The 26757-nt window shown below is 40.0% G+C and overlaps 1 protein-coding gene across 9 annotated transcripts in view; it reads right to left on the bottom strand.

The window, feature by feature from the left end:
* The window catches only part of NHSL1 (NHS like 1), a 241808-nt gene that overhangs the window by 126691 nt on the left and 88360 nt on the right, over positions 1-26757 (bottom strand). Inside the window, exon 1 of one of the 9 annotated variants that reach the window (XM_034765550.1) lies at positions 22073-22914. The exons of 7 other annotated variants lie outside the window; for them this stretch is intronic. In XM_034765550.1, the coding sequence (XP_034621441.1) occupies positions 22073-22274 (202 nt within the window). In that variant the 5' untranslated portion in view covers positions 22275-22914. Of the gene's footprint in view, positions 1-22072; positions 22915-26757 lie in introns of those variants that run through there. One more of the 9 variants, XM_034765554.1, reaches the window with a different exon arrangement.

Genomic DNA, 26757 nt, shown 5'->3' with positions numbered 1-26757 from the left:
TCTGAATTTGGACTATTCCTATTCCATCTGCATTCTATCATGCTTCAGCTGTTACTGGGCTACAATGTGCATCCAGACACTAGAACTACCAAGTTGCAAAACAGAATTGTCTCTCTCTGGGAAAGACAGAGATGCCCGCACAAAAATGTTCACATCACCAACAACAGGAAAAAAGGTCAGCTTCTGGAAGTCCACGAGTGTATTTAAAGTTACAACATTCCTTTAAAAATCACACTTCTGTCTGAAATTATATTGTGTACTGTTGTGACGAGTAACACAATCTTATTGTAGCTGAAATATTAGAGAAAAATATTTTCCCTATATTTTCTGTTTACTTTGCATATTTGATAGCACTTTACATCTAATCAGTTTCACTAGAGACATTTTTCTCCGTTTTGTGTGGTTTTTTTTCCACAAAACTATAGAGGAAAAATAGCACTTTATAAAACTAGAGAATTGGGTGTGGGACCTTGGAGGAGGTGTATTGAAACTAATTAACTTTTTTTTTTTTTTTTAAAGTGACTACATTTCCAATTGAAAACATGCCTGGTAAAGGAGAACCACAGTGATTGCTGATAATATCTCAGATAGCTAAATATTTACACACAAGTTAACCAAAAAGTAGCCCCCTATCCTGCAAACAGTTATGCATATAAGGAACTTTAAGTTCAGCAGGACTTCTCAAGTGTGTAATGAAACTACTTACATATGTAAGTACAGGACGGGTGCCTTCATTTTCAAGACAACTTTTGAAAACATCCATCACAGTGTTTCATTATTTCACAAATGTACAAAGTAATATCCCCAGCCATAAACAACACACTTTCAAAGACTTCTTGTTTTCTTAATCACTAACACCAAAAAGCATTCACAGACATGAAAGTTAATCCAAGCACATAATGGAGTTACCTGTATATACCTGAACTCATTCACTTTCTAGGATTTTCTTGAGAGGGAAAACAGTGTTTTATAGACCCAAAAGTTGACCAGCCTTAAAATGATTGTAATCTAGTGAGCAATATCCTTTGAATTCTAAAAGTATATTTAAAAGTACACCACTGTTTCCAAAAATATGAAACAAAGATTGCTACTACTTTGGCTTTTATATTATATTATCTTTTTCTTATTCAGATATTCTTTTATAGGAGGATGTTCTATCCAGTTACCTCTATTTTTAACATTGCTCCATTGTTTCACTGGTTGAACTAGCACCTTAAAACATATCCGACAAAGATCCAATGTGTTCCCTCCACAGTGCACTTGGTCACCAGGAGCCTAGTGAACAGAAATGTGTCAGCCTTACTTGTAAGAAGGTTTGGGAGGATTAGATTTTTAATTGGTAAATGTCAGGAAACATTAATTTCACCATATACATACAAACCAACAAACAAATATTCCCATCAACAATAACAGAAATGTACAGGTAGGCAAAGAAAAATGGTGCTTGAGAACATATTAGAGTTTGATGGCAATAAATTTACTTTGTACATTTTTATATATGATGTTGACCGTTAGTCTTTATAAAACTTTAACCTTTTGAATCTCAAAATCTACTGTCATTAAATAGCTATTGTCTGCCGCCACATAATTTCCCACAACTGTGAACATTTAAACTAATAAAAATTAAAAAAAAAATAAAATGCTTAAAACACTTGTGGCAACACTTGAAAGTTGAAATTGGTTTCTATATGCATCTAGTCTTTTTTGAAAATTACCCTAAAGCACCATCTCACCACCTGTAAGTGGCACCCAATTATATACACTAAAAATTTAATCTGAAATCAGATGCCAAATCTCAATCATTTATTTAACTGAAGCTCACCAAAAGTAGAATCCTAAATTAATATTAATTTTTCAAAGTTATTTACACCTCTGCAGTAGGTGCATTTGCACAGATCTCACTTTGCTATTATTGGAAAGAAAATAAAGAACTAATACTATGGAGACTGAGTTTATTGCAAACTAGAATTGTCAAGTATTTAAGGTTATCTTTTGTTTGACTTGTTAAGGGGGCACACAAAGAGCAAAATCTTCTATGACTTGCTGTCAAGGAAGGAATCTGTTACCAACTTTTCCAAACGTGTTCAGGAATTCCTTAGCCACAGAAGCAGTACAAAGAGGAAGGACAAAAGACAAAGGATTTACTACGAGGACAAAGAGGACACTATACTAAAATAGTTAATGAAAGGTTTCTGATGCGGGGTAGAGAGAAGCAAAGAGGTGGGGGGAGAAAAGTGTTTTGTTTTCTATAGGTAAGAAATCACCATAACAGAAGTGGTGCAGAAAAACAAAAGATTATCCAGGATATCAAGACACTGCTGTAAGAAACTTTTTTTAAATTTAAAATCATTGCTTGGCACGAACTTCAGTATCAAATTACATCTGGTTAATTGACACAACTGAACTGTATTAGTGATGCTTACAACTTTACTCCAAGCCGGGGAAGCTAAAGATCCAACCAGCGGACCAAATTCAGTGATGAATAAGATTGCAAGGTCTGTCATGGAGGTCATGGATTCCGTGACTTTCCAGGATCTCCTGGACTTCTGCAGCTTCAGCGGCCAGTGCGGCCCTGGGGCCTGCCACACCGGCTGCTGCTCGAAGGACCCTTGGGACCGCCGCTGCTCAGGCGGCCCGGGAGCCACTCCAGAGGCTGTTGGAGCCGTGGTCCCCAGGACCCCCCAGAACAGCTAAGATTTATTCAGGGGTATGTATAGTAAAAGTCATGGACAGGTCATGGGCCGTGGCCTGTCCATGACTTTTACTAAAAATACCCATGACTAAATCTTAGCCTTAGTGACGAATCCTGGTCACATGCGACCTGAGGTATGTTGCACAAATGCTAAGAAGAGGACCACCTGTTCTCAGAGGCAAAAACCTTCATATTTATTTATACTTAAATAGTACTTTGCATCAGAAATCAATGGGTTCCTATTTTACGGTAACTCAGTATTTTGCTATAATAAAAGAATAATGATAACAATAGTGCTGATGATAATGGTGCTAAAATGGAAAATAGGGATGTCATGATCAAGTAAGGCAGGGAAAACATGGAATTATTCTGCTACCGTTTTATTTACTGTCTAGAAGGCAAATTTTAAAAGGCCCAGGAAAAGAGAAGTGTGCCTGGCAGGATCAGGTTACTTTGTTTACATTTAAGAAAAAATACCAAACAGCACACATTCTAATAACTAGAATTTAACATAGTCAGACCATCTGTGGTTGAAAAAGAACAGGTAGATTCCCTGAGATGCACATTAATATGCATGGTGGACACATACTGCGGTTATCTTCTAGTAAGTGACACACTGAAAAAACCCATGGCTGACATACAAAACAAAAACAAAAAGCTTGTTTCCCTTCTGGACTAAAGAGGACAAGTGAATGAGAGCAATAGAAGATGATACCCAGTTATTGAGACATAGCTTTCCTATGGCAATTAATGTTCACTCGGCGGTCCAGAAACAATTAACCACAATATTTTTGAGCATTGTACAGGGATTTAGCCATGTGGCTCTCTAATGATTTGGAACCATAGGACTCAGACCCCACACAGCTCCTTAAAAGTTCAAAACAAAACATTTCTACGTAGGCCTTGTCCTCACTGAGATATGAAACCATGTTAGCCTTTTACCATGTGTGGAGTAGAATAAGGCAGTGATTCTCAACTTTTACATACTTTTGTAATTAGTTTCAGAATTCCCCTGCCAGCCTCTTTCCACCCAATGCACTCCTATCTAGCCATAAAAAAAGGTTATGACCTTCCTGTACCTGTGTGACTCTCCAGGTTGATAACCCATAGAATAAGAAACAACTCGACCGAAACCCAGCCTTCAGTGTGCAGAGTGCCTATGCTAAAAGGGGAGTCAAAGGAGGTTTTCTATTTCTATTTTGACACAACTAATCTGGTACATTTGTTGCCTTTCTCACAAACCTAATCAAAATGAAGTCTGCCTAGAAACTTACCTATGTTTCTTATCAGCACTACCACCTACAGGATATGCTGGACTCATGTCTAAGTTAGCCAGAGGAAGCCAGATGGAAGGAGTCAAACTAAGTTGGTATTGTCACCTGCTGAGCAAACGAGGATAGCTGCCCCTCTGTAACGCAGGCAACTGGAATCACATTTATTGTTTAATTTCCTGCTCTACTACAGCATCTCTCTGTGTCACATTTGGCAAGTCACTTGACTTCTCTGTGCCTCATTTTCACACATCCGTAAAACAGGGATAGTAATATTTATCCTACGGGGTAGGGTGGCACGGCTGAATTAAGGTCATCTGAAGCAGTTGGAGATCTTTGGATGAGAGATGCTATGTAAGTGCACAGCACTATTATAAAATGTGACTCAATTCCTGACTTTATGTCAGCAGCACTGGTAAAATATATAAGGCCCTTCGTTTTCAGTTAAAATAAATTTTTATGGAAAAATTCCCAGGTTTTACAAAAGGTATTATTCATTTTTTTCTGATTTTCACCCTACTTTTGTATCATTCGAATATAAAAATTTACTTGTATTTTCCTAATAAAACACAATACCTTGCATGAGATATATGTACTATGATAATACATTAGCCTGTTTGTATATGCAAAGATGCCTGTTGAAGTAAGGCTATGTATTAGTCTAGAAAATACACACAATAAACAAACCGGCATGCACACAAGCTCTGAAGTGCATGTGCATCTGAATGTAAGGATACATCTCACGCCCACCACGTATATTTTTCAAGCTGTTTGCAGCTAATGGTTTAAAGATCTAATACACTAAAATGGGAAGAAACGAAAATCTATATCAGAATACATTTCAGAACACAAATATTTGAAAATTTAAAAAAAAAAAAAAAAACCTAGGAGAAAAGGATGGAGTTGAGTGTATGTGCTGCAAATGGTGTGACCCAATTATTAAATATAAATATTTATAGGCTAATAGTTCTAAGTCTACAACAGTAAACTGTTTATTTGAATGCAAAGTTTTATTTGGGGATTAGAGAGATATTTTCTTAAACTCAGAGGTTGCATTGTGTTTTGAGTTCTGTTTTAGTTCTGCAGCAAACCACATTGATGAACGGAATTCAAAGCATTAATCTACTGAATACTTTTTGCCCGTCTTTCCATCCACCAAAATACACCCTGATATTTACCCAGAAGAATTATTAATAGTTTTTTGCACTGATTTTCACCTGTTTTTGTGGTAATAAACACTGATAAATTCATGGGGAATATTATATAAAATAAAAACTGAAAATGAAGGGATGGAGATCTATATATAGGGTATATATATAGATCTCCATCCCTTCATTTTCAGTTTTTATTTTATATAATATTCAATATATAGTCACCTATCAGTTAAAGCCAGAACCACCAGTTTTCTCCAGCTTGTCTGTAAGAGCTGCCATTTGGAAAGTGGAAAACCCAAAAAGGCAGGACAAAAACACCAAGGTTTTGATGCTAGCCTTTAAAAAACTACTGAGGCTGGGTGGGTCAGGGGGAAAACTCAGAGCCACACAGGAAGTTCTGGGCAGGAGAGGGGAAGGGACTGGCATGTTTCATAGCAGAGGGGCCAGGTTAGCTGCAGGACCAACCAATGTCAAAGCAAGCTGACTTGGGGGAGAGAGAAGCCAATGGTTGGGAAGACAAGCCATGCACTGCAAAAGAAGGACCCTGTCCACCACCGCAGAGGATTCTGACCCTGGCCCAAAGAATGTTCAGAAGTTGTGAGGAAACTGAGGCAGGGATGCATGCAGGTTCATTATTTTATACAGATCTGTGTATTTTTCATGCTAAGTAAAGAGCAATGGTGTTAGGATCATGTGCAAACTCTGTTTGCATGTGCTATGAATTACACCTATCCCATGCCCTTAAAGAGTTAAACGGTAGACCCAGAACGCACCCAAAGCTAGAGCTCTGGGAGAGGTTGTGTTTAAGGTATGGGAGCACCTGAGGTATCAGCACTGGTACTAGGGAGCAGGTAGTTCTGGACTGTGGAGTCTAAGCTCTAAGGAGGGGGTGATAGAGGATCTGCACCTTAAGAGGAGCCTAGGGACCCCAACACAGGGGAAGAGCCTGGACTCTGCTCAGACTACAGAGGCTTAAAAGAAACAGGATCCAGCAGTCAGTTCCCTTACAGCAGTCTGGGAGTGCCCTAACAGAGACACAATAGCCTGGTGGTTGGGGAACTCACCTAGGATGTGGGAAACCCAGATTCAAGTCCCTTTGTCAAATCAGACAGACCAGGGTACTTGATCCTGGATAACCAATATCCCTTACCACCAGATTACTGGCTGTTCTGGGATTTCAGGCACTCTATCAGCTCCACCCCCACCCCCATTCTTCAGTTGATTTCCCCACAATAGGGGAAAACAAGGAAACAATACAGAGAAGGCTGTGGAAACCACAGCTCTGTACCAGCACATTTCAGATCTCAAAAGACAATATAAAACTCTAGTATTCATTGAACCTATAGTATAAAGCCACCATTCCCTAGCCACCCTTTAGCACAATGTCCAAAATAAAAACAAAAGGGCTAGGAAAATAAGAAAATTTACACAACAAACATACAGGCAGGGGAAGGAGCAGTGCTGTGTATATGAAGAGAAGTCTGCAGGGATATACCAGAAATGATCTGCTGTTTATATCAGTGGGCGTGCAACCTTTTGTTTTTCTCTGGGGATGGTCAGCAGGTGCAGTTAATCAGGCAAAGTACGTTACCAAGACTGGCTGTGTTGTCTTCCAGCAGGGGAACAAGGTTTATATTAGTAATAATTAAATCAGACCTGCCAATTTGCAAGCACAGCTCCTTGCACCATGGCTAATGGACATGCTACATAGTGTGTGCAGGAAATGGGGGTTTAACATGTACGGGGAATTGGCGGAAGGGTGTACTTCCTCACATCCTTATTACAGGGAACCAGTGTTTTTCAGGATTTCAGCTCATGCACTGGGAGAATTGTGACCATTTTATCCAACAAGTCAGTGATCCATTTCTCAGAGTACAGCTCCCTTTCCTCACTCGCTCTCCCTCCCACCATGCTACCACGTTTGGCCTCAGCAACTTCTGAATATCTTCCCTATAAGCTGCCCTCTTGTTCTCAACATCTTCATCATTTTGAGCGTACGGGCAAGTACACTTAATTCACGGCTCTTCGCTCCCTCTCATATGCTACAGGATGATCAGGAGAGCAGTGCCTGAGGAAACCATCTGCTCCACAGAGGTAAAGTGCCAAAATGGAGGCCGCTGTGGCATATGTAGGAGAAATATTGAGAAGATTTAAGAGTACATTCTAATTAAGTTTTGCTGGTACAAAAAATATTCCATCTTCTTGTGTTTTCAAAAGATTATGCCCAGGCTGACAATTTAACTCCGCTATATACCACAAGCATGTACTCTATATATTTCAAAGGGTCAGGTTTTATTTGTGGGGATTTTTTGTTTTTGTTCTGTTTGGGTTTTTTTGGGTGGGGGTTAATATGTTTCAGAACAGTAGGTCATACATAAGGGATTTTCTGTCCTGCAGCAACAGTAACCGTTCCATAGTTAAAGTTACAACTGAGTTCCCATTTGAACTCCAATTTTGCTCCTTTCCCTCAAAAAAACCATAAGGATGTATTAGCCTCCAAGTTGGTTGGTTAGGTCTACCACAATTCAAGTGAATTGAGCCATGGATTCCTGAATTATGAGCAGCCTAAAAATAGAAGGGTTCACCAGAGTTCAATAAGGCTTCTACAGTGGGGGGATTTTTTTTGTTTTTTTGGTTTTTGTTGTTGTTGCTACTTTTTGAGATTCTGTAGCAAAAACCAGAAAGCAGAGAGCCAATTCAGTTGATAGGCCTTAATTTACAAATGGTTTGACCGAAGCGCCTAGCCTTTTTGATAGTCTGTTGTTTTCTCTGAACTAATTACAACATTCTTGTAAGGTTCTTTATCCTTAAGTTACCAATATGTACTCTTAACCTTAGCTTCACCTTAATTTTCATTTGTCTACATAACTAATACATTTATCCCTTCGAGCTCATCCACACTCCCAGTGGTACAGCCAGAATACCTGAGCTACAAGCCCTCCAATGAAGGCAGGCATCTTCTCAGTTACAGGAGACTCAATCAAGTAACCTAACCAACTGCAGATGGCCAGCAAACTTTGGTGTAAAAACAGAATTCTGTTTTACTTCATCAGCCGGTGGAAGCTGTAACAGAGCCTACCTGACTGACTATACAGCACTGGGGCAAACACTCAGTATGATACCTATCTGAAACGCATATAACCATTTACAAAATACAGTTAGCTAGCAGTAGGACTGTCAAAGACAGTGACTCTGTCCCTCTGCTGAAACAGCATTTTCAATCTAAGGACCAGAAAAGTGAAAATAAGAAACAGAGAAAAGGAACAAATCTGGAGAACAAGGAAAAGATGCAAACTCTATCCTCAGGAGCTATCTATGAGTAATGCAATTAAAAATTATTTTTTAAGGATTAAAACCTATATTGAAGTCACAGTATTATGTTCATTCTCTCATTATTACAAAAAGCAAACAAATGATAGTAATAGCACTGCTGTTGGAACCATGACAATCCAAACACCACCTACAGCCACAATTCTGTTTACAACATTTTGTGTGTGCACTTAAGAATCTAGACCAGGGGTGGGCAAACTACGGCCTTGAGGCCACATCTGGCCCTTCAGATGTTTTAATCCGGCCCTCAAACTCCCGCCAGGAAGCAGGGTCCGGGGCTTGCCCCGCTCCAGCCAGGGAGCGGGGTCGGGGTTGGCCCCACTCCGCGTATGCCATGGCTCCGCCCGTCTCCCAGAAGCAGTGGTATGTCCCCCCTCCAGCTCCTACGCATAGGGGCAGCCAGGGGGCTTCGTATGCTGCCCACGGCCCAAGCGCAGCCCCTGCAGCGCCCGTTGGCCAGGAACCACAGTGGCAGTGCCTGCGGACGGGGCAATGCGCAGTGCAGCCTGGCCGCTCATAGGAGCCAGAGAGGGACATGCTGCTGCTTCTGGGAGCTGCTTGAGATAAGCGCTGCCAGAGCCTGTAACCCTGCCCCCCCAACCCTCTGCCCTGATCACTCCCCTCCAAACCCCTCAGTTCCACCCCAGAGCACCCTCCTGCACCCCCAAACCCTCATCCCCAGCCCCACCCCAGAGTCTGCACCCCCAGCCAGAGCCCTCAGCCCCCCTCACTCCAATCCCCTTCCCCAGCCCAGAGCCCCCTCCTGCACCCTGAACTCCTCATTTCTGACCCCACTTCAGATGCCACACCCCCAGCCAGAGCCCTCACCTCCTCCCACACCCCAACCCCCAATTTTGTGAGCATTCATGGCCCGCCATACAATTTCCATACCCAGATGAGGCCCTCGGGCCAAAAAGTTTGCCCACCCCTGATCTAGACACTTCATATTCACAACTTGTTGTGTGTGTGTTTTTTTAGTCTGTCTTCTTTTTCCAAAAAGAGATCCATGTAAACTCTTCCTAGAACTACGGCACAAAAAGTACTTTATAAATCACAATCACAGTGGAATGAAAAAGATATTATAATTGTTACTGTACATTTCAAAGCAGGGTATGTCATTAAACTGTGGCTAAAATATGAGAAACAAAATCAACAGACGCTCTATTACTGTAAAGCCAGATAGAAAGAAGTGGCTTTTTCCATCGGAAAACACTAATGAGAAAGTTTCAGCTTGTCATATAAATTTCATATTTCTTCACAAATATCTATATATAAATAAACACCTGAGTTAACTAATAAAAACCACACAGAACTTATGTGACAAGCACTTTGATTCTCAACTCTTCATACAATAGTAGCAGATTCTTTCACTAATTTTTCATCATCACAAAAATTGCTTCCGAAGACCTGCTTCTATAAGATGCTGAGTGCCTTTTGTGATGGGCTCAGCGACCTAAACTTAAGTTAAAAATTAAAGTTAAGTAAGTAGGAGATGAGGGCACTAAGCATCTTGCAGCATCAGACCCCAGGAGACTGCAGAGAGATTGTGAATGAACATGCTGAAACAGTGACAGTATTTCTTTAAATAAAAGCATCTGTTTGGAAACTTCCTTTAGCAGAAATTTCCATTCTCCATTCACCATATCCCTGACTTGGGAAGAAGTGCTTGAACAGGAGTCACCACTAATGCTGCTGAAGAGAAGTATTCATTTCTGAGAATAACTTTCAACAAAACATACAATCACAATTCAAGAGTGAAACTTTTTTCGTTCTCTCCCTAAATTTTAGGGGACAAAAGAGCAAGGCAAAAAAATAGTTTTGCCATGAGAAGTTATTTGTGCTGGGAAAAAAGGATAAAAACAGGCATATCCAGCAATAGTTTTGCAGTATCAGCAACAAGGATGGCTTGGATATAGGGCCAGGTTATCCAAACCTCCAAAGCTAAGTTGGAGGGTTCAGATAAATGATCCCAATCTGGATTTATATGTGATATGTCAAAATAATTTGTTTTTGTGGATCAAATTCACTATATTGTCCTGAAAAATCAGACCTCTATATTTTTGCCATATACAGCTGTGTTCACTGGTGGAAATGGCAAAACAATTGTCAATACATAAAAACGGTGATTACTTACAAAAATGCAGAAGTTACTATAGTAATCTGCACACACACACACTAAAAATTAGTGGCTTTGCATAACTCCAGCTGTTTTATCATCATGAAAAGCTGTGACTGACACTGTATATTATTAGCATTTTAAAAATGCATTCTGCTGTATAATGTTCACAAACGCTGTGACAAATATTGCATGCCTTACGTAAAATAAATATCCGAACACAGCAACAATGATTGGCCCAGTTTGAGAACTACTTTATCTTATATAAAAACACATGAAATATCTGAACTGACGAACTGTAGGGTATTCAGGGTTAACATTCAGAGTACCATATTATGGGTCAAATTAATACATAGCATAAGCATGGGAAACTATTGTGGCATAAACATTTGAAATGCATCTGGTTTTAGCTATATGTCCTCAAGTAATGACAATCTGTAAAAGGCAGAGTGTGGCAGAACATAGCATCAGACTTCACATTAAACTTTCTAGGTTTTTTTTCTACTATTAGGTTTAGCTTTGTAATATAACAGTGTTTATGATATACCAATTTATTTTTCTTACTTAAAAAAGACTGACTTCTATGAACAGTGTAGGATTTACCTGGGAGACATTCCAATCTCTTGGGTAAATACTTATTTAGGCTCTTATAAATGGGTATTTATGTACTTACACAAATGCCTCAACACTTATTTGCATGCTTTTTCCTACAAACATTGCAATCTGTCAGAGTATTGCTCCAACAGGCTATAACAGCTCCTTCTAAGAGTGCACAGCACAGTCTGTATTAAACAGCCTTATTTTTATTTTATTGCTGATAGTAATTAGTTCACATATGTACAAAAATGTGACTAGAGAATTTTTCATTAAAAAATAAAAATGGCTTAAAAACATTAATCTATATTATGGATTAATTACGCCAATATTTCCTTTAATAAACTAACAACAAAAAAATTGAATCAACATTTCTAGGAAATACACCTACAATTTATAAATTAAACTTTTTAAATTTAATTTGAACTTTCTTTACAAAAAAAAAATTGATATTTACAAACAGATACTGAAAACTAAGTTTCCTTCTTTGGTTAAAAAAAAAAAAAAAAAAAATTAAGGATAACTTGTAAATCCCTAAATGAGTTTCTGAAAAAAGTGTTGACACAATGTTAAATATTGAGGCATGAAAATATTCTAAAAATTAAATCCCAGAGTGATGAAGTTCTCTTTGGAATGTTAAAGAAAACTTACCTGATACCATCAGTATTTAAATCAATCACAGATGGCAAAAGCATTACTAACTTTATAGTTTGTAATGATATAGTAAAGCAGCACTAATATTGCTACTTATGCTAAGAGTCATTAATTGTCAAGTTTATGGGAATTTAAAACACTACCGATATACATTCTCAGAGAAATAATATAAACCTAACGTATAGTTGTGGCATTTCCAAGTTAACATTTTATATCAATACACAATAATTATCCACACAATCTATGCTATTATGGCACCACAGCCTGAGCCCACAAGTAGTTTCCATTCTGCAATTTTAAAAAAAGCTTTGGCATAAAAAATGTTTCAAGTTTTGAGATTTTTGGCCAGAAACCAAACATTCCACATACTGTAGTTTTAAAAGTTCTATTGAAGACTTGGCCTTTTACACAGCAAAATGCCAGTGATTTCCACCTTCTGAACTTTGTTTGAATCCATCCTTAAAGGGACAGTCATCTTGGTGTAGCACCTTAAGCTGAAAGTGACTTATCTTTCTGCAGAATCAACAGAACTGTTGTGACATTTGTATTGATTGTGACATTTGTATTGCATATGAAGTCATTCACTATCTGCTGTTGCAATAAATTTGGTACGGTAGGAATCTGCAGTTATTTATTTTCAGCAGGGATCTGAAAAACGATAAGGCAGGCCAGCCCAAAGTCCAGAAAAGTGATTTTTGAATGCTAATATACTATTATTCATTATTTGTATTATGGTAGCACCTAGGAGCCCCAGTCATGGACCAGGAACCCAGTGTGCTAGGTACAAACACAGAACAAAACGATAGCTCCTACCCCAAAGAATTTATAATCTAAATAGTCAAGACAGACACACAGTGGGTATAGGGATATAACATGCAAGCACTGTGAACAAATGTTACGGCAGCAAACATCAGGTTAGTTCCACAATTTATTTTCTCCCCGCCTCCCTTCTCCCCGAAGGTGGGTATAATTAGAAGGGAATAAGCTAAATAGAAAGAAAATGGGAAGGGACAGGGCAGGAGAGAAGAAGGTATGAGGGGCAGATGTGGAGCAATGCTGAGGGAACACTTCCTATTGCACACAATGCCTTTGAAAATTCAGACACCTCTAGCAGTGTTTTCCACCATGGCCTTTTTTTTTTTTTTTTTTTTTTTTTATTAAAGGAGGAATGGTCTAAGCTATAAATAGGGTGACCAGACGTCCCGATATTTATCTCTTTATCCCGCGCCCTGACCTATGTACAATCAGGATGCCATTTGTCCCACTATTGTAAGGTTGCCAGGCGTCCAGTTGGTGTGGGGTTCGTAGGCTCCCTACCCGGTTCCACACAGCTCCCCAGAAGTGGTGACAGCTCCCTCTAGGTCCCCCCATGGCAGGGGCCGGAGCTGGGGCCATGCGCCCCCCACCCCCATGGCTCCAATGGGGGCAGTGAGCCTATGGCTCCCCTCCGTCCTCCATGTCTCCCGATATATTTTATTCTTGCCATCTGGTCACCCTAGCTACAAAGAGGTTTTGAGAAGTTCCAAATGCATAAGTGGGATGCAACCTTAATTATAGTGCTGCTATTGCACTTCCACATAAATAAACACACACACACAAACACCCCCCCAAAGGCCTGGAGAATAGTCACAAAATAGAGTATTTTTCTATTTGCTACAGCTGCTCCTTTAAGCTTTGTTCAGAGGTCAAAAGTATCTGTATTATAGCTTCTCAGTTTTGTTTTATTGAAAAGAGAAAGGGGGTTGGTCCTGTTTTGAGCCGGGGGTTGGACTAGATGACCTCCTGAGGTCTCTTCCAACCCTGATATTCTATGATTTAAATGTAGAATATAAGGTCAAATATGTCCTTGACAGTTCCTCAGCTTCTATAAAGCATTTGAAACCTAGCTGTTTACAGTCAACACCTAAGAAATAACCACCCTCCCCAATAAAACCACCAACACAAACCATAAACAAACTATTATCTACCTTCCCTTAGGCCTTGGCTACACTCGCGGTTTCACAGCGCTGTGAAGCGCGAGTGTAGTCGCGCCGCCAGCGCTGTGAGAGCTGTCTCACAGCGCTGCAAGTACTCCACCTCTCCGAGGGGAATAGCTTGCAGAGCTGCGAACAAGCGTGCAGCGCTGCAGGCGCTGATTACACTGGCGCTTTACAGCACTGTACTCGCTGCGCTCAGGGGGGGTGTTTTTTCACACCCCTGAGCGCAGCAAGTGCAGCGCTGTGAATTGCCAGTGTAGCCAAGGCCTTAGAGAATAAAAAAAAATTAAACCATTGAGATGGAGGAGCAAACAGGATAAAGGCTAGCAGTAACAACATAAATTGTTTGAAAAGCATTTTGCAAGCTATTGGCCCCATTCCGAACTTCCAGCAAGAGTTAACTTTTGACTAGGGTGCAATTTTCTCGATTAAAAAACCATTTAATTGTATGCAACACCTAAGGGAAGTAGGAAACCTAAGAGGGATGAGAGAATGTAAATATGGAGTAATGGAGGTCACAGAGAGAGACTGGCAGATGTGGACATTGAGGAAAAACACAAAAATGGAGAAGACCTAAGAAAGAAGTCTGGAACTCTCCAAAAAGTGACAAAACCACCCTGAAGATGCTAGAGGAAGAAACAGCTAGCTCTGTCCTCTTTCATTAACATTAACAGGCAGTAGCAGGCCAATGGACTTCACACAAACAGACTACTACAGGCCTCAGCCTACCAACTTTTGTTTGAGAGGGATTGTTTGGGGATGTGGGATTGCGATGCTCTGTCGTGGGGTATCCATAAATTCAAAGAAGCATCCAAACTATTCATTGCTTATCTTAATCTCAAACCTTTCCTGGGTATTCTAAAAGAACTTGATTAAGTGACAAGGAATTATTTAAGGGAAGAAAATCATGTCCTAATTTATCAGTTCAGCGGTCAGAAGTGTGGTCAGGGCCGGCCCTAGACAAAATGACGACGCAAGCAGTGAGCATCTTTGGCGCCCCCTCCCTCCCCATTTGTTAAACGTTTGAATACCTTCTTTTTTATTGCATTTGTAGCCCATTTCATGGCTTTGATGCACAATTTGCATGCATGATTTATCCCTGTCATATAAGACAATAAATTTGCACGCTAGGATCTGTAAATCTGTATTTATTCATGCCATATATAAGCAAATTTAAAAAAATTGTTTCTTCTAAGCTATAGAAACCTTTTAATTTTAAGAATAACTGAAATGTACTAACATCGAAAAATTGAACTGTGCACCAACGTTGGGTGGAGCTGTATTAATTAGTGTCACAGTAGGTGACGATCTCAACCTATTCTCAAGCCTTAGAATGTTAACCCTAGTCCTTCGGTTCAAAAGGTGGCTTTTCTCTTCTTTGCCCTCATGAACTGAAGCACAGCATCAGAGCAGGGCCGGCTCCAGGCACCAGCCTACCAAGCATGTGCTTGGGGCGGCACCTGGAGGGGGGCGGCCCTCACCCGGGGAGAGCGGAGCCGCAGCGGGCTCTCCGCCGTCCCGCGATGCTCCGGCTGGCCGGGGAGAGCGGGGCCGTGGGCGGGCTCTCCGCCCTCCCTCCGGCGTTCCGGCCAGTCGGGGAGAGCGGGGCCGCGGCCGGGCTCGGCGCCCTCCCCTGCCGTGCTCCCCGGCGGGGGGCAGCTTTTTCGCCTGGGGCGACAAAAAAGCCAGAGCCGGCCCTGCATCAGAGAGATCCAAAGACAGGCCAATGGCATTTTCAAGCAATAAAATAGCAAGCGATATCAGTCTCTTGTTGGGCATCATCAGTCAAAGATATGTTTTAATGAGCCTGAGCTTCGAAAACTGAGCTCACCAATCACGACTATGACCAGCTGCATCAGCAGAATCCTCAAAGCTATACCACACATTAGAAAAAGTGTCCTTCAGCTCTGCAAAATGTGACGGATGTCAACGAAAACAGCACCTCAAGCCCAGAGCACCCCAAGCCTGGACAGCGAATATAGTCCTCAGCCAAGATGTGCTTTTTTAAAGTCTCATCATTTCAAATCCCTCAAGAGATACTGAAATTTCCAGCATAACCTTCAATAACAGGGTCATTGCACCAACATGTACCATTAAATTAAAAAACAGACAAAATGGCTCGTAAAAACCGGATGGGTTTCACCTTTAAATGAAATGATCTGCCCCAGCCCAAACAGACTGAGGTCACAGCATCTTGTTATCATCTACACCCATTATTAGAGATGCATCAATACTTATTTCTTGAAAACCTGATATGATATTGATGCATGGCCCCACAAACCAATGCCAGTTCAATCTGTTAATCTTTAATGTGTTGACTAAATTCTTATTGATTCTAGCCATGATTGCTTGCAGTTTTCCCCTTGAACAGTTTTCAGGAATGCACGTAATGAGAATTGATAAAGAAAAACTAAACAAGAGAAAAATGGAACATGAACTGCGTGGGGAGTGAAAGAATAAAGAGAGCAGGATACTATGTGACTAAGGGCTTGTCTACATGGTGTGTTAGTGCACACCAGAGGGGTGATCATTCAAGTACGTTGGAGCATGTTGCGCACTACCTGGCCCACGTGGACCCTGCTGGCACACACTTAAAGTTGCCTAGTACACATTAATGTAGTTCCATTTCAAACAGTACTATGTTAACACGCACTAAGGCACTTTTAGAGCATGCCCGTAGGGTCCACACAGGCCACACACGGACACAACATGCTAGTGCATGCTAGATCTGAGGCAGACTAATGCACCATATATACAAGCCCTTAGCCTACTCTAGCTTTCTGACCAGATTTTTGCATATGCCTTATTATTAGGGCTGTTGATTAATCACAGTTAACTCACACGATTAACTCAAAAAAAATTAATCGTGATTAATCAGTTTTAATTGCACTGTTAAACAATAGAATACCAACTGAAATTTATTATTTCAATATTAAACTATATTTGGATGTTTTTCTACATTTTCAAATATTGATTTCTATTACAACACAGAATACAAACTGTTGTATTATATTATTTTTATTACAAATATTTGCACTGCAAAAATGATAAACAAAAGAAATAGTATTTTTCAATTCACCTCATACAAGTACCGTAATGCAATCTCTATCGTGAAAGTGCAACTTACAAATGTAGGGCTTTTTTTTTGTTACATAACTGCACTCAAAAACAAAACAATGTAAAACTTTAGAGCCTACAAGTCCACTCAGTCCTACTTCTCATTCAGTCAATCGCTAAGACAAACAAGTTTGTTTACATTTACGTGAGATAATGCTGCCGGCTTATTTACAATGTCACCTAAAATTGAGAACAGGCATTTGCATGACACTTTTGTAGCCAGCATTGCAAGGTATTTACTTGCCAGATATGCTAAACATTCGTATACCCCTCCATGCTTCAGCCACCATTTCAGAGGACATGCTTCCAAGTGCCGCTCGTTAAAAAAATAACGCATTAATTAAATTTTGACTGAACTCGTTGGGGGAGAATAGTATATCTCCTGCTCTGTTTTACCCACATTCTGCCATGTATTTCATGTTATAGCAGTCTCGGATGATGACCCAGCACATGTTGCTCGTTTTAAGAACACTTGCACTGCAGATTTGACAAAACGCAAAGAAGGTAATAATGTGAGATTTCCAAAGATGGCTACAGCACTCGACCCAAGATTTAAGAATCTGAAGTGCCTTCCAAAATCTGAGAGGGACGCGGTGTGGAGCATGCTTTCAGAAGTCTTAAAAGAACAACACACTGATGCGAAAACTACAGAATCCGAACCACCAAAAAAGAAATTCAACCCTCTGCTGGTGACTTCTGACTCAGATGATGAAAGTGAACATGCGTTGGTCTGCACTGCTTTGGATCATTATCGAGCAGAACCCATCATCAGCATGGATGCATGTCCTCTGGAATGGTGGTTGAAGCATGAAGGGACATATGCATCTTTAGCGCATCTGGCACGTAAATATCTTGCGACGCCGGCTACAACAGTGCCATGTGAATGCCTGTTCTCACTTTCAGGTGACATTATAAACAAAAAGCAGGCAGCATTATCTCCTGCAAATGTAAACAAATTTGTTTGTCTGAGTGACTGGCTGAGCAAGAAGTAGGACTGAGAGGACTTGTAGGTTCTGAAGTTTTACATTGTTTTATTTTTAAATGCAGGTTTTTTTTGTACATAATTCTACATTTCTAAGTTCAACTTTCATAATAAAGAGATTGCACTACAGTACTTGTATGAGGTGAATTGAAAAATACTATTTCTTTTGTTTTTTACAGCATAAATATTTGTAATCAATAAAGTGAGCACTGTGTTGTATTCTGTGTGGTAATTGAAATCAATATGTTTGAAAATGTACAAAACATCCAAAAATATTTAAATACATACTATTCTATTATAATTTAACAGTGTGATAATCACATGATTAATCGTGATTAATTTTTTTAATCGCTTGACAGCCCTACTTATTACCTGTGTATTCTGGTATCTTAATTTCCTGCCACTATTTAGACAATGTACAATGTCTGATGGGTAAAAATTCCAACACCGTTTACAAAGGGACTTGATCCTGGTAGGTGCTGAGCACTCAGGCCCCAATCCAACAAAGTACTTAAGCCCTTGAAAAGCCTTCAATGCTCATGTGCTTAAAGTTAAGCATGTCAAGTACTTTACTGGATATGGGGCAGAATGTTCAATATTTGCAGGATCGAACCCAGAAAGAATCAGTCACTATCCAATTATTGACTAAAAGTCTCTGCTTCCATTCTCTGATGTATCCTCCATGATGGTGAAAGGAGCGGAGGATTGGGGAAGCTACATGTCACTGCTATACAAATAATAATAAAGAATATAAGCCAATTTTTTCTTTTGTTTTTGTCTAGGAGTGATGAGAAGTGAGGATATGATACATTCACCTACTCCCATTTCCTCTCTCACTTAAAACAAACTCAGATAATGAATATCAATACGAAATTTCAGATTCCTGTAAATGAGGAGAAATATGGTGATAAAAGTTTGTTCTGAGATGTCAGAACTCCTGGAGATAATTACTGAGGAAAAGGCAAATTGCAGTGAGGCACAGCAATTTTGAACAGCAAAGCAAGTATTTCATTAACCATTTTTAAGATCTGTTTAGTAACAGATTTCCCATCTTATAAAACAGAGATACACTGGTACTACATGTACCAAAATACAACAGCACTGTGTGCAGCTATTCATATTGAATATTGAATCATCATTAGAATTTCTTTTTGATATAAACTAAATCCTTGATCGACTGACTTCAATGTAAGTGAGTTTACCTGAATAGGAACCTCAAGATTTCCCCCAAGTTAGTAAAGTAATTTTAAATAAATAAATAGAAACAAAAAAAGTAAACCTAGCAATCTCACTGTCTCCTATTATTGCAGTTTCAGAACTGCTGCTCCTAGATGAGTGGAGCTGGCCAGTTAGCTGGTGGAGAGTCAGCAACACTTTGCCTTTTGTATATCATCTAGCAGTGGTATGGGAATGCAACAAGAGCTGGGCAGCACAATAAAGTGGCAAAAGACTAGAGGGTTAAAAGACAGGGGAAAGAGTTACAGCTCAGAAGGAGAGCTTAAATAAGGAGCCTTGGCTCCTTTACACCAGGCCTTTCACCGTTAACACTTCTTCTTTTGTATACAGTTGGGTAAAGAGGAAGGGGGAGGGAGGTCTTAGGAACTGATGTGCAAGGTCATTTTGTCTAAGCAGGAGAGGTGGGTGAAGAATTATCCTGACAGCACTGAAGCTTTTTGTTTATGTACATACAATTTCAATTAAAAATCAGGACATCCTTAGCAGAGTGAGTCAGACTATGCATTTGAAACCCCTCCTTTTTCTCATCTACAATTTTGCTTTTCTCTGAAGTCATCTTATAACTTAGTGCCACGATCATGAAATCTGACACTTAAGACAGACACTGATGCCCATCCTAAGTTTTACTGCTACGAAGGCTGGCAACGTGTAACGTGCTGCTCCAATGGAGCGCAATAGTTTGAGAACATGAGCATCTGATCATATTTTTATCTTTCAAAATAATAAACAAGACAATAGCACAAGAGTCAGGCATCAATATTCATACCATGGTGGTGGGTTATTCTCATGAGTGTGCGTGACTGACAGAACTGGGTAGAATGTTTGTAGTAGACAGAGTACAAACTCCTCTTAACCCCCAACTCAGGCAAAATGCACCTCACTCCTGACCTGCAGCAGCATATAATTTCAATCTTTAGGCCTTTTCTCAGCAGACTGCCAATCAGACCAAATGGTGTAGAGCAAGTTATGATCTGAACAGATATCCATTAGGCAAACTAATATTACAAGTTATTAAGCCAAATTTGAGTCTTCCCCCTCTGTAGGAAAAGCTGTAGGGCATGTCAGCACTGCATAACCTATCCCTCTCCTCTGTGTTCCACTCAAAACCCACATACTGTAATCTCCCTTATGACAAAGGATGCAAGCTTTTATAGCTTGCTGACCAATTTCAGAAGGAATCCACCCTGCCCCCTGTACTCTGTACAATGGACTTCTTTATTTTCAATAAATCAAGTGTACAATAATTCTCCCAGCAAAATTAATACACTACGTTAATCCACTAGCATCTTTTCCTTTCCCATCACAGCCATGCCATCTGAAAACTTGTGAAAGAATTTCCAGCTGGTGCAAGAGAGTTATTGTAATAATGAACAGTGTACATTGAATTTTGTGACCAACAGTACATAACACCCCAAAATGTAATAGAACTGACTTGAGCACAGCAGCCATCACTGTATAGTACAAACTTGTCAACAACTAAAAAATAAAAATTAGGAGCCAATTGCAAAACGAAGATCCTTCTGAAGCAGTTTTACAGTATTTAAATGGTTACACAGCAGCCTTCAAAACAACAGTTCTGCCTTCTTGGTACCACAGTACAATTGTATACACCCTTTTTAGTGTTCTTGCTGGGGAGGTTACATCCAAACCACTTACTAAAACCATATTTATTTCTGACTTGGAGTAAGTCAGACTAAGGTTCTGGTTGAACACACACTACTGCTGCCAAAAAGAAAGGGAAAATTCACTTTGAAGTGCAAGTGTCCTTCAAGTGCCTGCCTGCTCTTACAGAAGTCACCTTACAGCTTAAATAAGGCACCTTAGGCTTTCCATTAACAAATCAGTGTTGGCCATTCTCCAGCAGCAACAGAGAAATGAGATTCAACCGTTTATCAAGTAATCTTATCTGTATACCAGCCAATGACAAATGCACTGACAACAATAGTTCAGTCTGTCAACAGAGGTATGGGGAGCTCTGAATTCACTTTGCTATGTCGTTAGTAAATACATGTGTGAGCAGGTGGCTTCCACATTCTGCTACAAACAGTTTGCACAAGTCAAAATTTAACTCCTTGCTGGGGTTTAGATTTATTCACAAAAGGAACACTCAAGGCTTGACTATTCTTGGGCTTCTTCTCAGTGGACTGCTCAGTTCAAACCCCACACACTCTCTCTCTCGGACTCCCACCTCCCTTTATTCGAGTGGGGTTATGAGCCACCTGTGAGAGTGTGTCTGCAAAAGATGCTTAATATTTTCCAGCACGACTATCACCTGTTAACTTATTGAGCGGGTCAGGAAAACATTACCAGCCTGTTAGAGAAACCATGGTGCCATAATTGGGCACTGCTACTGTAGCAAAATAAAAGATCCTTTCAACATCTGTCAAACCAGCCATCGCTATCAAGGCCCAGTTACAAGCCTTGCCCCCATGTACTATGGAAATGTAAATATACATAAACAAAATCTACTTAACACACCATGGAAATAAATGTTACGTTCCCAATCAAGGAAGTTCATGGCTTTTTCCACCTGGATTTCTATAAATTCCCATAGAAATGATGTGACCACACCAAGGACACTGCTACAAGATCATGCTAAGATCAGGACAGTTCTGCCCTGCTTATTCAAACACAGCATTGGGAGAGTCACACTGACTCCTCTTGGGGTATGGCTACACTGCAACTGAGAAGTGCAATTGCAGCACATGTAGACATAGTTAGGCTAGCTTTGATCAAGCAAGTTCTCTAAAAATAGCAGGGTCGGACCCAAAGGCAGAGATCGTCCCTAGTAAGAGACTAGGCTTAACAGCACCAGTGGGTACCACTAGTCATAAGAACGCAACTGTCAAAGAAAAGGAGCTTTAAGAGACAACAGGGAGGGGAAAAAAAACTAATGAAGAAATGGTACATAAGCAAGGACACAATTCAGTGTGGACAAAAACTGGGTCACCTTTTCTGTGTTGAGTTCTGTAGGTCCAGTTCTCATCGTCCTCTTCAACCTGCCTACATATTGACGAGAGCTCACCATCACTGCGAAACAATCTTTTTGTCTGTCTAGACAAGGAGGAGAAATTTATCCAGCTCACAGCACGCGAGAGGGAACCTGAATTTTGTTTGAGTCTGAAAGACCTTGAGGTGCATTCCTTTTTCATTTTCTTTAAAGCCAACTATAGTACTCAACTTCAAAGAAGCCCTTTCTGGAGTTGCTCCTGTCCCCCTCACGTTGGTTGTTGAAATGCTAATCTTGAAATACAAGATCTGTCCAGGTTTCTTCCAACTCATTCAGTCAAAACACTTGCTGCATTTAAACCAGCAGCAGTACGAAGCTGGGTCACCATGCCAGTGCAATTCTCCTGAGGCTGCTTTGCCTACAGCACTTTGTAAGCTGCCAAATAAAACAAAAGGGAGAAAAACAACAGCAAGTGGCACCTTGCAGGAGTTTCAGAAAAGCATATTAGGATTGTGTAGAAGTACAGTACCAAAGTGCATGCTTTCTTCAGTCTCCACTCAGCATTCAAAACTGCAGTCCCACTCCTCTCCCTGACGTAATTTTCCAGGAGTGAGCCTGCAATCTAGTCGTCTGTTCTGTCTCATCAGAAACAATACAGTGGGAAAACAGACACAGATCAAACAAGTTGTCAGAGCACGATATAAATTAGAGTACTTATGTCTCTGCCTCGTAAAAACAGTGCTGCCGCTCTGAGTCCTAAGCCCATCCGTCCTGCTTTCCCTTAACGAAAAGCCTAGTGAGAGATCTCCAGGACGATTTTCCTAACAATAAAACAGACTGCGTGGCTATCGCTTAGGATTAGAGTGAAATATGATAGGCTCTCTCTCCTACAGGCATGGCCACAAAGGCAGCAAACTCCTCCTTTCCACAGCCAAGAGCTCAACAGCAATGAAAACTTCTGAACTCTGCACACACAAATAGGAACACTCAAGTGCAACTCTGCAGACTCAGGTGGAGGGAATAAATTATTGATATCTATAATTGCACAAACATTCAATGTATAGACCATAGGGTTTGCCAATAAACAAAGTGATGTAAAAAAAGTCTGAGTTCAAAGTCTGAAAACAAAAACTGTACACTAGCAAGAGGTTTGCACTGAACAGGCTAACACCACAGCATTGGTGTGTGACTGCAGCTTTCGAATGCCTTTCACCCCTGGTTGTTGCTACCTTCTCTTTTCATTACCAAAAGTAAAAATACTAAATCATCTCAACTTAGTTTTTCAAAAAGCCTGACATGACTGAAAGCATTACAGTGATGTTTCTGTTTACTGACCCTGTTGAAAGAGGGAATGAGTCAGAGGGGGATGGAAAGAAAGGATGACAGAACCAGGTAAAAAGGCAGAAAGGGAATAAAAGTTGGTAATATATCAAGTCCAGGCATCATGGCACTATTTCCTGATTATTCGTGATATTGCAGATTGACAAAACACTGAAATGAGTACAAATTTAAAACTAGCCATTGAAGATGCACCAAAACTCATGATATACCATGTAATATAACCCATCAAACAATATAATCCACACTGAGAGAGTACTAATATGGCATCTTAAAAGAAACCACCTATGGTATTAGTAGGTATTACTGCCTTATCATTTAAACAATGCTAATGCAAAACAAATGGCTGCAAAAATAGATGATTTTTAGCTGCCAAGTGTCTAGGGGTTGTTTTATATTTCTTTTTAGGATTTACACTACAATAGAACACAGCAAGGTTTCCTCAGAACATGGATGCACTCCCACACACCTGTAAAATCTACAAACATACACCCTTCAGAAACCATTACAAGAAAAGCTTTGGCTTTTCCGAAAGTTATGGTACTCTGACTCATAATAAAAGGATAAGGTTTAATTTACTGGCTAGGAAGCAAAGAGCTAAGTACTGTATCAGATTACCGTATGAATCAACTAGGCACACTAAAGTGACCTTTGGCTCCTACCATACAGTACAATGAGTTAGCCAACTGTCTTCTGTAAATAATTTAATAGGCTGCATTTAAATTGAAATCACCCTGTGAGGTAATGAACACGTGCACATACAGACTGAGGCCTTTCACCACTCCTTCAAGTAAACAAGTGAAAAGGCTATTCTGATGTTGCTAACTCTCACAATTTTATTTGGTGTTCTTGAAGTCCCAACTCCTGGAGGCATTGGATTATGTGAGAATCTCAGATTTCATGTAAGAAGAGGTAAATTTCTAGCCCTGATGTTTAAGAAAAAAAGATTGAAAATGTGATCCAAATGCACCCTAAAAGACCAAATGCCAGAAGGGAAAAGAAAAAGAACCCAACATTTATACCTTTTTTTAATATCTCCCAATTTTTAAGCCAATATCATGAGTTGGGGGCCGACTCATGGTTTATGAACACTTGCAGTTGGCAATATGGGTATATTCACTATACAGCTTCAGACAATTCAACAAGAGAACACAGAGAATACACCTCTACCCCGATATAACGCTGTCCTCGGGAGCCAAAAAAATCTTACCGCATTATAGGTGAAACCGTGTTATATCGAACTTGCTTTGATCCGCTGGAGTGCGCAGCCCCGTGGCCCCCCCCCCCCCCCTCCCCCCGGAGTGCTGCTTTACCATGTTATATCCGAAATCGTGTTATAACGGGTCGCATTATATCGGGGTAGAGGTGTACATACAGTCATGACTACTACAGTCACTCTAAATAATATCCAGAGACTGTATAAAATCTGCTGTAGGAACTGTGGAATCATAGTCAGCTCCGCTGCACTTTAATTCTTAAAAATAGGAGAGATGGGAAAGTAGAAAATGGAAATCAAGAATAGCTGTCTATCCTGAAATTTAAGGGCAACTCCTACCTGTCCATCTGATGTTCTGCCCCCAATTAGACTTTTAGAATTTGTCAGATATTAAACACTGCTGACTTCACCTCATGATGCTGCATCTCAAGTTGACAAAGTACTGTAAAAGACATTACCTTGATGTGATTGACTCTGTCAAGATAAGCTGAGAAATGTTCCCAATTCCACTTTGAAAAAGCAGTGATGAGACGTTTATTTTAGAATTTTATATCCCCGCACCAATATATTTCATTGCAGGAACAGGAAGATATTTTAACTTATTGTGATAAGGTCAATACCATCATATTGTTCCTGTTTATATTTTAGTGGCAACTAGCCTAATTACAAATGTTATAAACTCAGCATCGGCCATCACATCACAATTAATTTTGTCCTTCTGTACAAATGGAATAGGAAGCAACTCTAAGGGGGAAAATTTATCTTGTACCTTTGGATTGTTTCCTCTCAATTTCCTTTAATTTGCTGGTTTGCTCCATGGAAAATATAACCAGTCCAACACTCAGTTATTGCCATGTACATGTTTTAGACTTCATTTACAAAGTGAAAATGGAAAGGCACTAGACGATCATTATTACAGGATGCACCATGTGCAAAACAAATGTCTCATCTATGTGGCAAGGGAGATGGAAAATGTTCCCATCTGACATACTTTAAATGGGAAATGTATCTTATAAGATAAATAGCTTTTATAAATCAGTGTAAGAAAAACAAGGGCACAATTCCATTAACTTCTATTCAATTATATTAGTTTCCAATCCTACAATTTTTCTTCCTTGCTACCTGTTACACATGCAAATGAGCTTTTAGGTTTCAGGATTAAGTGGGTTAAACTGAAGACCTTGTTTTTCACTGTCTTAACACAACTACACTCTGGCTAGATCCATGAATCAAAGAAGAGGGAGTAGTTCTTAGAAACCCAGAGGAAGCTGAGTGGGATCGAGGGAAAGGCTCAAGGAAAAAAATATGTTCCACATTTATAGTTATAGACAAAACACAGTATACTTTATGATACTCACACACACCTTCAAAACTCCCACTACCTACTCTGGTTCATTCTTCATAGAACTCACTAAAAGTTCTTAAGTAAGCAAATGCAAATGGCTTGAAGCCACTGACTTTTCCCTAAGGCCAACAAACTAAAAGATTTGTTGCAAGGAGAAAAAGTTTCAGTTTAGTACAAAACTCAGACTTGCTCTGTTTTTGGTTGGTCTGTGGTTTCTGGCATCACTCACAGGCTTCTTTAATCCCTACATTTCCTATAATTTCACTTCAGATGATTTGGCTAGACATTATCCAACATGATTCGCAAGTATTGCTCTCTGGGGTACTTACTGATCATGGTGAGTAAACACCTTTGTCCAAGAGCAAGGAGCTTCCTCAACACTCTCTCTCTCTAGGTATTAAACAAAATCATTGTCAGACAGCCACAAAGGCATTCAGATTAAATAAAATAAAAAGCTCCTTGAAACTGTCTTGTTTGTAGACTCAACCTTTCATAATGCATCCGTAAACAGATCGCCGCCTGAGAACATAATACAGTCAACAAAAATGAATATCACTCAGACTTGCTCAGACTCTGAGAAAATCATTCAGACACAATTCCAAACCTGTTATCTGCAGCCACCTCACACAGTGTGACTGATGATCTCCAGCCATGAAAATCATTTGAAGGCAAGTAGGAAATTCATTGGCTATAACTGACACAAAAGCTCATGAGCCTGCCGTCCTTCAGAATTGTTACTGTCTACTGTGTAAAGGCACATTGATCTACTTGGATAGGCACAGTATA

This window comes from Trachemys scripta, chromosome 3, assembly GCF_013100865.1.
Source record: "Trachemys scripta elegans isolate TJP31775 chromosome 3, CAS_Tse_1.0, whole genome shotgun sequence".
In the NCBI taxonomy this organism is placed as follows: domain Eukaryota; kingdom Metazoa; phylum Chordata; order Testudines; family Emydidae; genus Trachemys; species Trachemys scripta.
The sequence above is the reverse complement of the archived record's forward strand: the minus strand, read 5'-3'. Positions and strand labels throughout refer to the sequence as shown.